Genomic DNA, 10975 nt, shown 5'->3' on the forward strand with positions numbered 1-10975 from the left:
GGGGTCTATTTTATGACTTTTCTCTTTGTATTTTTTCTTTCTCTTATAGTTTTATAAATTAAACAGCTAGCCCCTGTTTTATTCATTTTAGAGCATTTAAACACGTAAAAAAATGTGGTTTCAACATGACAAACATCCAAGGATTATTTTAGTTTGAATGTGTCAAAATTTGAATTTTGACTTTAAACTCTGTTTTGAATTTGAATTGCGATTTGGATCAAGCGAAGATTAGCAACAGTAATATAATGACATGGCACCAAAAGTAGGGGATTGCTGTAGCATAATTATTCGAGCGTTACGTGGGTGGCCTATCAGGGCCCCGATGTTAGATGAGCGACAACTCCTGTTATTTTCCTCGTGTGTCTACCCATGGAGGGAGGTAGCTTGGCTTTGGCTCAACTTTCATAACTTATACCTTCGACAAGTGTTGACGGTGCTGTTATGGCAACGTGATCCTTGGTCTCACCCTTAACGATGGTGTTGTTTTTTTTTTTGAGAAAAGGGGGCTTCTGCATCATTGCAATGCACACATCAATTTTTTATAATTATTAAGCAGAGTACCGGATAAAGGCAACCACTGCAAAACCATTATACAAGATATATGAAAACAAACACCATCGGCCATGTCCGACCGGTGACTGTATGGACAAGGATTTCATTCTGGTTACCAAGACTAGCCCCTGGAGATCGACACAACAGCAAGAAGACGAGGCCTCCACAAGGTAACGACACAGTTTCACCACTGCTAAACTCGACCAATATTGATCGTCCCGCTTATGAAGGCTCAACAAGGAAGGGTTACATTACAGTCTTTTGTGTAAAGTTCTTGCACCAAGATGTAATTTTTCATCTTATTCGGGTCCTTAGAGAAGCTGCACTAGGTCCTTCGAGACCCTTTGTTAAAAATTCAAATTATGAAAGCACAGAGCTTGACCAAGATATACATGTATTGCTTCCTTTAAACGCAGCACCAAAAGAATTCCAATAGAGCCGCATGTGGACTACTGCCTCTGTCCGAATTTATTGGTCCACTTTTATTTTGTGCCGAATATTAACCATAGGTTTGACTAATAAAATATAAGTTGCATGTCACAAAAGTTGTATTATTGGACTCATTTTCGAAAGAGGTTTGTTATTTTTTTGGTATATAACTTATTTTTTAATAGTTAAATCAAAGGTTAAAAGTTGACCCAAAATACAAGAGGGCTAATAAACCAGGACGAAAGTAGTACTTTACTCCTGCTACCGATTTTGCAACAAATGCCAACCTTCTATCGTGGATGTTCTCGAGGGCCAGGCTCACAGCTTCGCTGAAGGTGAGCCGCTTACAGAGTGGATTTTTGGAACCCGGATGTATCGGAGGACCTTATTTATAAATACTTTAAAAATCACATTTAAAATTTTAAAACATTCTGAAAAAAATTCTACATGATCATATGAATGTATATTACTGCATGGCGTTGAAATAAGTAGACATGTAAGCTATAAAAAAATGACAAAATGATGATTTCCAAATAGTGAATAACACATGCAGTATCCATCCTTCCCAAAACACGATTTTATCATTTTTGTGTAACTCGCATGGTTACTTATTTCAGCATCAAATTTTGCACATGTGTAATATACATCCATATAAACATGTTGATTTATTTTCAGAATTTTTTGAACTTCAAAATAGCATTTTGGCAGTATTTAAAATATAGAGCTCTATTGCACCCGTCCTCGAACGTGACTTTTTGGAGCCGCTTATACCTTTAAAAATTGTGTACTACTACTACTGTACTTTGCTTCTTCGAAATGAAGTACTAGAATACCTGCTCGCCGGGAGACCGCCTACCCGCCGGCCTGAGGAGAGGCCAGGGATGGGAGTGCCTTCCCACCATGACCATCCCTCCATCGAGGCAAACGCCCGCCGAGGGAGATGGATCACATGTCGCCCTCAGCCAGCCATTGAGAAGGTTCCATACCACGACGAGAAGGGAGACTGCAGGCAGATATAGTTGGGACGTCATCTCAGTTTTCTGGTGTCAGGCTGAGGCAGGCAGTGCGTATAAACATTTTACCTGTAGCTTGAACTTCTGTACTGAGGCAGAGCATCCTCCTCCCCAGCTCACTGACTACCTTGCCCGCGCCATCCTGAGTACGCGGTAAGGCCGGCGAACCCTTGTTCTCTCTTCTCTCTATCAATGAAATACGCATCAACGCGTACTCGTGAAAAAAACGGCCGAGGCAGGCAGCATGTACAATACCTGCTCGCTTCTAGACCGCCTAGTTGCGTGCGAAGGAGAGGCTGAATAACCCTCAGCCAATCATGGAGACGGTTCCTTCCTTCCAAACCACGAGGAGGGGAGACACTTCACACAGACGCTGAGATGCCATCTAAAAAAAATGAGACCAACCCAAGGGCTATCCCTCGTTGGCATTTATTTATAGGAGAAACTCCGCGAGCACTACGCATCCAAGCCGAGACTTGAACTCGGGTGGGCTGGCAGCAACCTCAGCTGCCCAGCCAACGGGTCGACGCCCCGTCCTCGCTGAGACGCCATCTCAGGAGCACCGGAGGGTCGTGAAGCCACCCACTCCGTGCCAACGGGTCAGCCAGGCAGGCGAAGATCATGCATTTCGGGGCACAACTTGGTTTCCGCAAAGCACATTGTCCGCGTGCGCGCACCGTCCTTGCCACCGGCACAGCACATGATCCAGAGGATGTACCGAAGAATGCACTCCCGAGGATGGAAGAGCGGCGACGGCCGCAGTCGGGTCACCGAAGGAGAGAAATTTCCAAGAGGGTAAACAGATGACATACTGAACGATTTTACCATGTATTTTCCTTAAATTGGCGCTCTTGCTATGTGTAAAACTGTACCACGTCTTCCTCTTCGCGGAACTCTGTTTTTAAGTCTTAAGAAAGAAGAATGTAATGGTACAACTTACAATACATAAGTGCATTGTACTGCCGTATTCTTCCTGAGTAGAAGATCAACGGAGCACATGTGTGAGCCTTGCCTATTGTCGGTTTCTGGCGGCCAGCTGCATGGCACGCCAGGAAAAATTCCGGTGACATTCGAGCTATAAATTTCCCGAGAACCAATTGGCCAACAAGAGAGGTGCTACTTCAGCGCATCCAAATATCTGATGGGAGTCCATGTGTCAGCAAGCAGTTTAACAAGGCATCTCTGCTAGGTTAAAGCATTGAATTCACTCGAGCTGTTTCTGATTTAGTATTGAATACTACCTGCTTAAGTAAATCAGGACAGAACTATTGGATACTGACTACAAGTTTGAAGATCAACCTAGACACATGGAGTTGACATCTCATTATTGCATATTCGCAAAGAAAAAAAAGGACATCTCATTACTGCAAGTGTTGAGCAAGAAAGCAACCAAAGTGTAGACAGATTACAGAGGTCAAACTATTCCTTACATATGGAACTGAAGAACAAAGAATAAGTGAATTATTATTTATGCAGGGTTTTTTTCTTTTTTGCCTAAGACACTTGTTTGGAATACTTCATTTTTACTCAAAAAGAATGCGGCTCGCAGAAGCTCATCTTATACAACAGTTCAAGGGAGTCCACGTGTCAGGAAGCAGTTTAAACAAGATGTCTGTACTACTAAGTTAAAGCATCGAGTTCCCTTAAACGGTTGCAGATTAATTGAATGGTTGTTTAAGCAAATCAAGACGGAAACATTGGGTACTGTCTACATGGTAGGAACCCAAAGTTTGAAGATCAACTCATCAGACACTTGGAGTTGACATCTCGTTATTACAAGTGCTGAGCAAGAAATCAAACTGAGTGTGAACAGATTACAGGAGTCAACCTATTCGTTACATATGACAATGATGAACAAAGAATAAGTGAATTATTATTGTTTCAAATCCTTCAATTTTTACTCAAAAAGAATGTGACTCCTTCGTTTCATCCTCTTGTACAAACCGTGAAGCTCATCGACGAACTCTTCCTCCTCTTCTCCTTCAAAGAATCGAGAACCAAGAATGGAACAAGTAAAGCTCATAGACGATGAACCCTTCCTCCTATTCCCCTTCAGAAGAACCAAGAACCAAGAATGGGGACAAATGGACGACGGAAAACAAGTGGCCACCACCATCATGTGCACAAGATCCCATGCTCGGAAGAAGAGCAGTAGGACACGGCCTCCTTCTTCCCGCCCACAAGCCTCAGGATGCCTTCGAACACCTCCACGTCGCAGGGGATCCGCAGGGCGCCCTCGTGCCGGAACCCGAACTCCTCCTCGGCCTCCCTGAGCAGCTCCTCGAATGCCCAGTGCCCAAGGTACTCGGTGGGGATGACGAACCTCCTCATCTCCTCCCCAACGCACACCGCGAAGAAGCCCCGCGGGACACCGGCAGCACCACCGGAACCACCATGCCTGCTGCCGGCCTTGGGCGCGAGCGCGAGCCGCTTCCACTTCCTGAGGAGCTGCTGCAGCCTGACGATGTCCCTGATCTTGTTGCTTGCCCTGCCTTGCTCGCCCATTGCCAGTGTGTGTGTGCGTGTGGGTGTGGGTGGGTCTCTCTCGTCTCAGGCTGCTGCTGCTGCTGTCTCCTTAGCCTGGTGCAAAGACTTGTAAAGGGACTGACAATATATAGCGGGCTGGACGAGTGTTCGAGTCGCGGGTTAGCGTGTTCAACGGGTTAGCTCTGATGTTCTAATCAATGGCTTGATACGAGGCTTTGTTTAAGCCCCGGAGCTCTGTTTTATATGCTCTGCTCTTAGGATGATACTAAACTAATGCAAAGCAAAACAACGGGCCGGCACCACTAGTTTTTGGAGTTCTTTGCTTTCTTCATCAGATTACCTGTAAATACCATAGTTAGCAAACGTAGTGCAAACTCTGAAGGACTCTACTCCCTTCTGCAGTGAAACCAAAAGCACTTACTTTTTTCTTCCACTTCACTGGCTTGACATGTGTTTGCATGGGAGAAAGTAACCTCAGCACCATGCTGCCCTAAAAGAGGGAGAAAGAAAAAGGTTACAAGGATAAACATATCATCATGCACAAGTTAGGACACATGATTATTTGGCTACTAGCTTGCTGAAGAAACTAAAACAGGTGGCTACTACTAGGAACTAGGGTATCCTTATGTTATGTCATCTGATCAACTGCACTTGGTCGAGGTAAAGGCAAGGAATGTTCAGTGCGAAACCGATGAAAGATTCCTGACGTTTTGGACACGGCCACTGGATTTTATTCTATATTTGTGAAGAGGTTGTTCTTTCAATATCATGTCAGAAACCTGACCTCTCAAAGTGCGATCCAACTGATGGAAGATTCTCTCATCCCTGCTAATGATGCGCAATCAGCGCCCGCTCTGCTCCGCTTATCTGAGCAACCACCACCATGATTTGCCTCGACCTCATCATTGCTGCAAAGCCAAATAACAGTTCATGTATCGGAAAAGGACTGCTCTAGTCCTAGCTTTAGGTGGCAGCGCGAACTGCCCGTCTACTCTTGCAGGTTTTAGTGTTTGACTCTGAAACAAAAAGGTGCTTGCGGAATAGTATATCGACGGTTTTGGATTTGTTTACTCCTCTGTTTTCCTTCTGGTAATCATTCACGGATTTGGGGGTTATTGCGTCGATATCAGTGTTCAAACTTCACGATGCCCTCAATTCCCATGTTCGGTTAGCTCCTGAGAGCACAGTTCCGCAGCATCCACATTCACCTGAAAAAAGAGAGGAAAAGGAGGATTGTAAGTTTGAGTTTTGCGGACAAAACAGAACAATCTACACCGTTGCTATCTGAAAGATTTCTGCTTCCAAGAAGACATGAACAATGACATCATGTTTATAGCAGTAACTAGCATCATGTTTATAGCAGTAAACTAACAGGAACTCTCTGCAAGACAGCAAGTTTGCCGTATAATCAAAAGATTTCCATTTAAGCAACCAAGAACGAATGCAGATCACTCTTAAACCTCTGATTACATACACTGTGTACCTTTAACTAGAGATATATATGAATCAGATGGCTCTCAATTCTGGCCTGTATACCACAAAGTTGGAACCTCTTTCCAGTCATCAGGCACAGCACAGGGCATCAACTGCAATACCTGCATCTGAACTTGAGCAATTCTTTCGTTCTGTCCACACATCTCAAACGAGATGAAGATTGCTGTCAGAACCAGGGTCACATCTTAAAATAAGCAAAGAAGTTCTGCCCCTGCGGCGCGGAAATTGTTGCACCAGATGCATAACTGAAGTAATTGTTGCTCCCCTTCTTTCTTAAGATAACATGTCATGCACATGGCAACTGAAAACATGGCATCTGAGCAGATGGAAAGTACCAGAGATCAGGCTGCATATGGCTGCACATGCCATTGGTCACATAGCTGACACAGATCCGGCACAGAATTCCTTGCTTGGCAAGTTGGCGTGGACTGTAGCACGGGCACATGCATGGAGATCACTTCCGTATTCTCAGAGATAATCACTAATAGCCTGAAAGATGAACAATGTTAATTCAAATTCTTCTAGCTAAAAAAATGGTTATAGTGTAACAGATTATTTATTCTGGAAGAAACTGAGTCACGGCAGAAACACATAGGATAAAATGTCTACAGTAGATGATAACAATCACTTGCATAATATATTCTCACTACAGTAATCTATGGATTTAGCTTTTACTGAAGGTAATATCACCAATATACTGACATAAGAGGATAAAAAGGGACCTTGCATTATCTACCTTGTCTGACGGGACCGAAATATGTAAATGAAATTTTAAACAATATACATGGTCACTTTCTGCAGTCAGACCTACCAAATCTATGCAACCAACCAATCAGGAAAACTTTATGGTCCGAAACAAGCACACGCACAATGATTACCATGGTAGGGACAACACATTGTCCATCAGAACTTTGTAAAGAGGACAATTTTGATTTAGCTTCATCCATTCAGATATTTCTTTCTTTCTCTGTGGCTTAAGATACAATAGTTCCAGTTAGACAGCTGTGCCTGTACTCTATAGTCCTTGCAATGACATAAAAAAATTCATGTGTCAAGATAAAGCTACAATGCTGTACTGACACCTTGATAACAAGATAAATGATGAAGTATGAGACTCAGAGGAACTGAAGTATCTCACAGATAGTGATACAGCATAATCATCAAAGGGTGGTATTCATGAGGAAGTATCTTGGATTGAATACCATAACATTCAGGAGAGTGCAAACAATTCATTGCAGTCACATGAGACAACTCAGGGCAGTGTTGGATTTGCCATGTGTCCAGTTTCAACTGTGTTATCAGATAAAAGCACATAGAGAATTTCAATGTCAATACTCAATAGCAGCCACTTGGATCTCCTTTAATATCCATATATGCTTATTTGCCGATGCAGAAAAAAAAATTAATGCGATAAATGAAGCTAAAGAGTAGAACTAACTAGGATGAGTTTCTTTAAGCCGGGAAGATGGACAGGACAAAAGTGTCTCACTGCCATTGAAAACAAGATAAATGATTAGTATGAGCTACGGATTGCAACATTAAACTCGGAGGAATTGAAGTGTCTTATGGATAGTGATACAGTGTAATCATCGGAGGGTCATATTCATGACTCATGAGGAAGTATTTTGGATTGAATACCATAATAAACTGAGGATACAACATTCACTATAATCTCACAGGAGACTCCCCAGGACATTGTTGTTTAGGAAGTGATTTGTCATGTGGCAAGTTTGAACTAAGTTATCAGATAAAAAGCACATACAGCAGTCGAATGGAAGCAATCTATGTCAAAAGCAGCTTCTTGGATATCCTGTTATATTCCATATTATGTTATAAAGAAAGCTGAAGAAGATTTATTAAGGTGGACAGAATTAAGGTAACAAAGTTGAACTTGGATGAGTTTCTTTAGGCTGGGAAGATGGACAAGGTAAAAGTGTCTCACTGCCATTGAAAACAGAACAGTATATTGGTACTCTCTCCGTAAAGAAATATAAGAGTGTTTAGATCACTACTTTAATTGGTAAGAGATTTAAAGTACAAACAATTCAGGTGGGGCTGCCTGAACAATCATGATAGAGCTCTCCAGTGTGATTGGCATTTCCACATGTATACTATTTTTTTAAGGAATACTTGTAGTAAGATGACAAAGCCAGAGCACAAAAACTATGCAGCAAACTTAATCAATTACATGGAGTGCCTTTTTTTCAGCTTTCTTAAGGTAGAAGTCATAAAAGCAGAGGATGCACAATTGTTAACTGTCGGAAGCAAGAAGCACCACAATGATATTTCCAGTCCAGAAATTGTTAACTGTCTGAAGCAAGAAGCACCGCACTGATATTTCCAGTCCAGAATGTCTCAGATTACCAATACTATACAACTAAAAACTGGTACCAAGATTGACTGTAAACAAATATGAAGAAGTTGAGCAAGTGTTGCAAAATTGTCATATTATTCTAGCCATCAAGCAGAAGACGAACAAATATCAGATGATCTTTTTGCAGTGTACTTTCAGCAGCAAGAATGAACTAGAAACATCAACACCTTAAACTTCTTAGATAGACAACATTCTAGCACAAGCATAGTTTCACATACACTGCCAGGAAGACAGACAGAGCTAGTACATTGGGTCCATAACTCCATTTCACTAAGCAACCTTGCAAATGCTGCTGGAATTGCTTCTGGAATTCAAATGAGACTCCATCCTATCTCACTGAGCAACCTTGCAAATGTCCTCATACTCAATGGCCTTGAGAACTTTCCCATCATAGAGACCCTTCTCAACCTGCAGTTTGGCAGAGAATCTCTCCGTGTCCACTGAGAGCAACCTTGCATTGGAGCCCCGGTAAGCCCCGTTAACGATCCGCACCAGCCCGCCAATCTGCGGGAGGACAGTCTCAAGCTCATCTTGGTCGACCCTGAGAACATGCTTGCTCTCCAGCATCTCAATCTCCCCGACATACTTATCAATCACCCTCTTCACCAATCCCTTCTGCTTGTAGTACCCCTTTTCGGCCAGCGACTTGCTCATCACCTTGACAACGATACCAGGGCACAGCCAGTAGTCCTTCCGGTTGCTCCGCTCCTTGGCCTTCTCCTCCTCCTTCATCAGATCATCGATCGCCGACCTCCTGGTGTCCGTTGCCTTCCCTGCAACTTTCGCCTTCTTGTTGGGCACCTCCTCCTCTTCCTCCTCGAAGCCAAATTTCATCTTTGGCTTATCATCAAAAGGATTAATCTTAGGCGGCGGCGCAGCCCGCTGGAGCGCAATCGCAATCTTCCCAGTTGGCTTGTTGGCCTCTTTCCCATCCTCCTGATGTTCCTCCTGATCATCCTCGTCTGATCCCGAATACTCATCATCATCGCTGCCGAGGTCATCATCAGCACTAGCATCATCGTCTTCTTCGCCATTAGCCTGCGCTTTCTGGGCGCGCTCGATCTGCCGGGCAATCATGAGCTCCTGCCGCTCGTCCTCGGCAAGGTCGGACTTGACCCTCTTGCGCTTGAGCCTGGCCTTGATGGCCTGCTCCGAGTCGCGGTCGATGTAGGTGATGAACCAGCCCTTGGGCGTGTCCTCGACCTTGGCGTGGCCCTCGCGGCCGAGGAACTTGACGAACTCGGTGAGAGTGGCCCAGCGGGTGGAGTTCATGTGCACGTGGTGGCGGTCGGCGATGAACTCGTTGTAGATGACGGTGGCGGCGACGCGGGAGCTGCGGTGGGCGCGGCGGAGCAGGGTGAGGAACTCCTCGAGGAACTCGTCGGAGAAGCCCTCGACGACGCGGTCGGGGGCCTGGCCGAAGATGGCCATCTGCCGCTGGTGCGACTCCGACATGCAGTGGCACTTGAAGCCGTTCTCGTCGCGGCACTGCTTCTGGCACATCTGGCAGTACCACCGGAGCTTCTGCAGCCCCTTGGCCTTGATCCGGTTCGCGATCGCCTTCGGCGTCAGGAAGTCGCTCTTCCCCATCGCGCCGCCTGCGCCGCCGGGAACGTGCGGAGGGGAGGGAGGGGTTTGCGAGGGGCTTGGAGGGGCGCGCGGCGAGTGGGGGCGCGGGGTTTGGGTTGGTCGGCGGGCGGCAGCGGTGGTTGACGGCCGGAGAGATCCGAGAGGGCAGGGAAGCGGTGGATTAGGGATTGGGGATTGGACTGTGGAGTCGGTTTGGAGACGTGGGGATCTCGAGGACTTATTAGCAAACCAGCACGTACCCAATCTGACACGGTGGCTAACGCGTATACGACTCGGACATGCATACAATTTTTTTTCACGAATACGCAAAGTTTGTGCATTTTTCCAAGAAATATTTTCATTGATTGAAAAAATATAGAATGGGTTCAACGATCCGTAAGAAACAACCTGAACCAACACGACGATTAACATCTCCAAATTCAAAGACGAGAACGCCGCCAAGAAACAACACAGTGCCTCTGTAAAAAGAAAAGGATATTGTGGCGTTGTCGCCGTCCGGTCCAACAAGCCGGACCTAGGGCTCCCTGGATGATGGAAAAGTGCACAAATATAGGTCATGACAGCGCCTCCAAGAAGGGGACGACACCCCTGGGTGTCGCTGTTGCAAGCATCGGCAAACCGAGCAGGGATTTTTGCCCCGGCCTAAATTTCAAGCAATATGCCACCAAATGAGGATCCGGAGATGAGAAAGTCAGGTCGTTGGTCGAAACTACCACCCAGGAAGGAGAGCTACGCGCGCTGCCGAAGGGTGGCACCGGGCTCCATCGGTTGCCTGAGCTATGAATCTGATCGGAGAATGATACGTCAATTTTGCATTATGTTTTCGTATTGTTATTTATTATGTTCTGGGTTGTTATTTCACTTTATGATGCAATTCTAATACATTTTCTATCTTAATTTGCAAGTTTCACATGAAGAGGAAGAGATAGATATTCTCCACGGCTCCAAATGACCTGAAAATTTATGAAGAATTGTTTTCAAAATATATATATATAATATTGGCGGAAGAAATATCAGGAGGAGGGCCACCAGAGAG

At 44.9% G+C, this 10975-nt stretch overlaps 2 protein-coding genes across 3 annotated transcripts; both read right to left on the reverse strand.

Annotated features, from left to right (window-relative positions):
* Positions 1-3753: 3753 nt before the first annotated feature.
* Positions 3754-5683, reverse strand: LOC119324638 (auxin-induced protein X15-like). 2 transcript variants are annotated; one of them, XM_037598410.1, is made up of 4 exons: positions 5553-5671; positions 5266-5389; positions 4903-4971; positions 3754-4821 (listed from the first exon to the last, which is right to left on the reverse strand). In XM_037598410.1, exon 4 carries the CDS (start codon positions 4497-4499, stop codon positions 4110-4112), a length of 390 nt encoding a protein of 129 aa, XP_037454307.1. In that variant the 5' UTR covers positions 4500-4821; positions 4903-4971; positions 5266-5389; positions 5553-5671; the 3' UTR covers positions 3754-4109. The 2 variants fall into 2 exon arrangements, with proteins under 2 accessions (XP_037454307.1, XP_037454306.1); XM_037598409.1 differs by having other exon boundaries at positions 5266-5683.
* Positions 5684-8405: 2722 nt separating this feature from the next.
* Positions 8406-10136, reverse strand: LOC119322710 (KIN17-like protein). The gene has a single exon (XM_037596209.1). It carries the CDS (start codon positions 9937-9939, stop codon positions 8683-8685), a length of 1257 nt encoding a protein of 418 aa, XP_037452106.1. The 5' UTR covers positions 9940-10136; the 3' UTR covers positions 8406-8682.
* Between the last annotated feature and the right edge of the window lie 839 nt (positions 10137-10975).

Source organism: Triticum dicoccoides, chromosome 6B, assembly GCF_002162155.2.
Source record: "Triticum dicoccoides isolate Atlit2015 ecotype Zavitan chromosome 6B, WEW_v2.0, whole genome shotgun sequence".
In the NCBI taxonomy this organism is placed as follows: domain Eukaryota; kingdom Viridiplantae; phylum Streptophyta; class Magnoliopsida; order Poales; family Poaceae; genus Triticum; species Triticum dicoccoides.

Excerpts from the sequence above, each read along its gene's own strand:
- LOC119324638 (XM_037598409.1), bottom strand. The coding sequence starts at position 4,499 with ATGGGCGAGCAAGGCAGGGCAAGCAACAAGATCAGGGACATCGTCAGG.
- LOC119322710 (XM_037596209.1), bottom strand. The coding sequence starts at position 9,939 with ATGGGGAAGAGCGACTTCCTGACGCCGAAGGCGATCGCGAACCGGATC.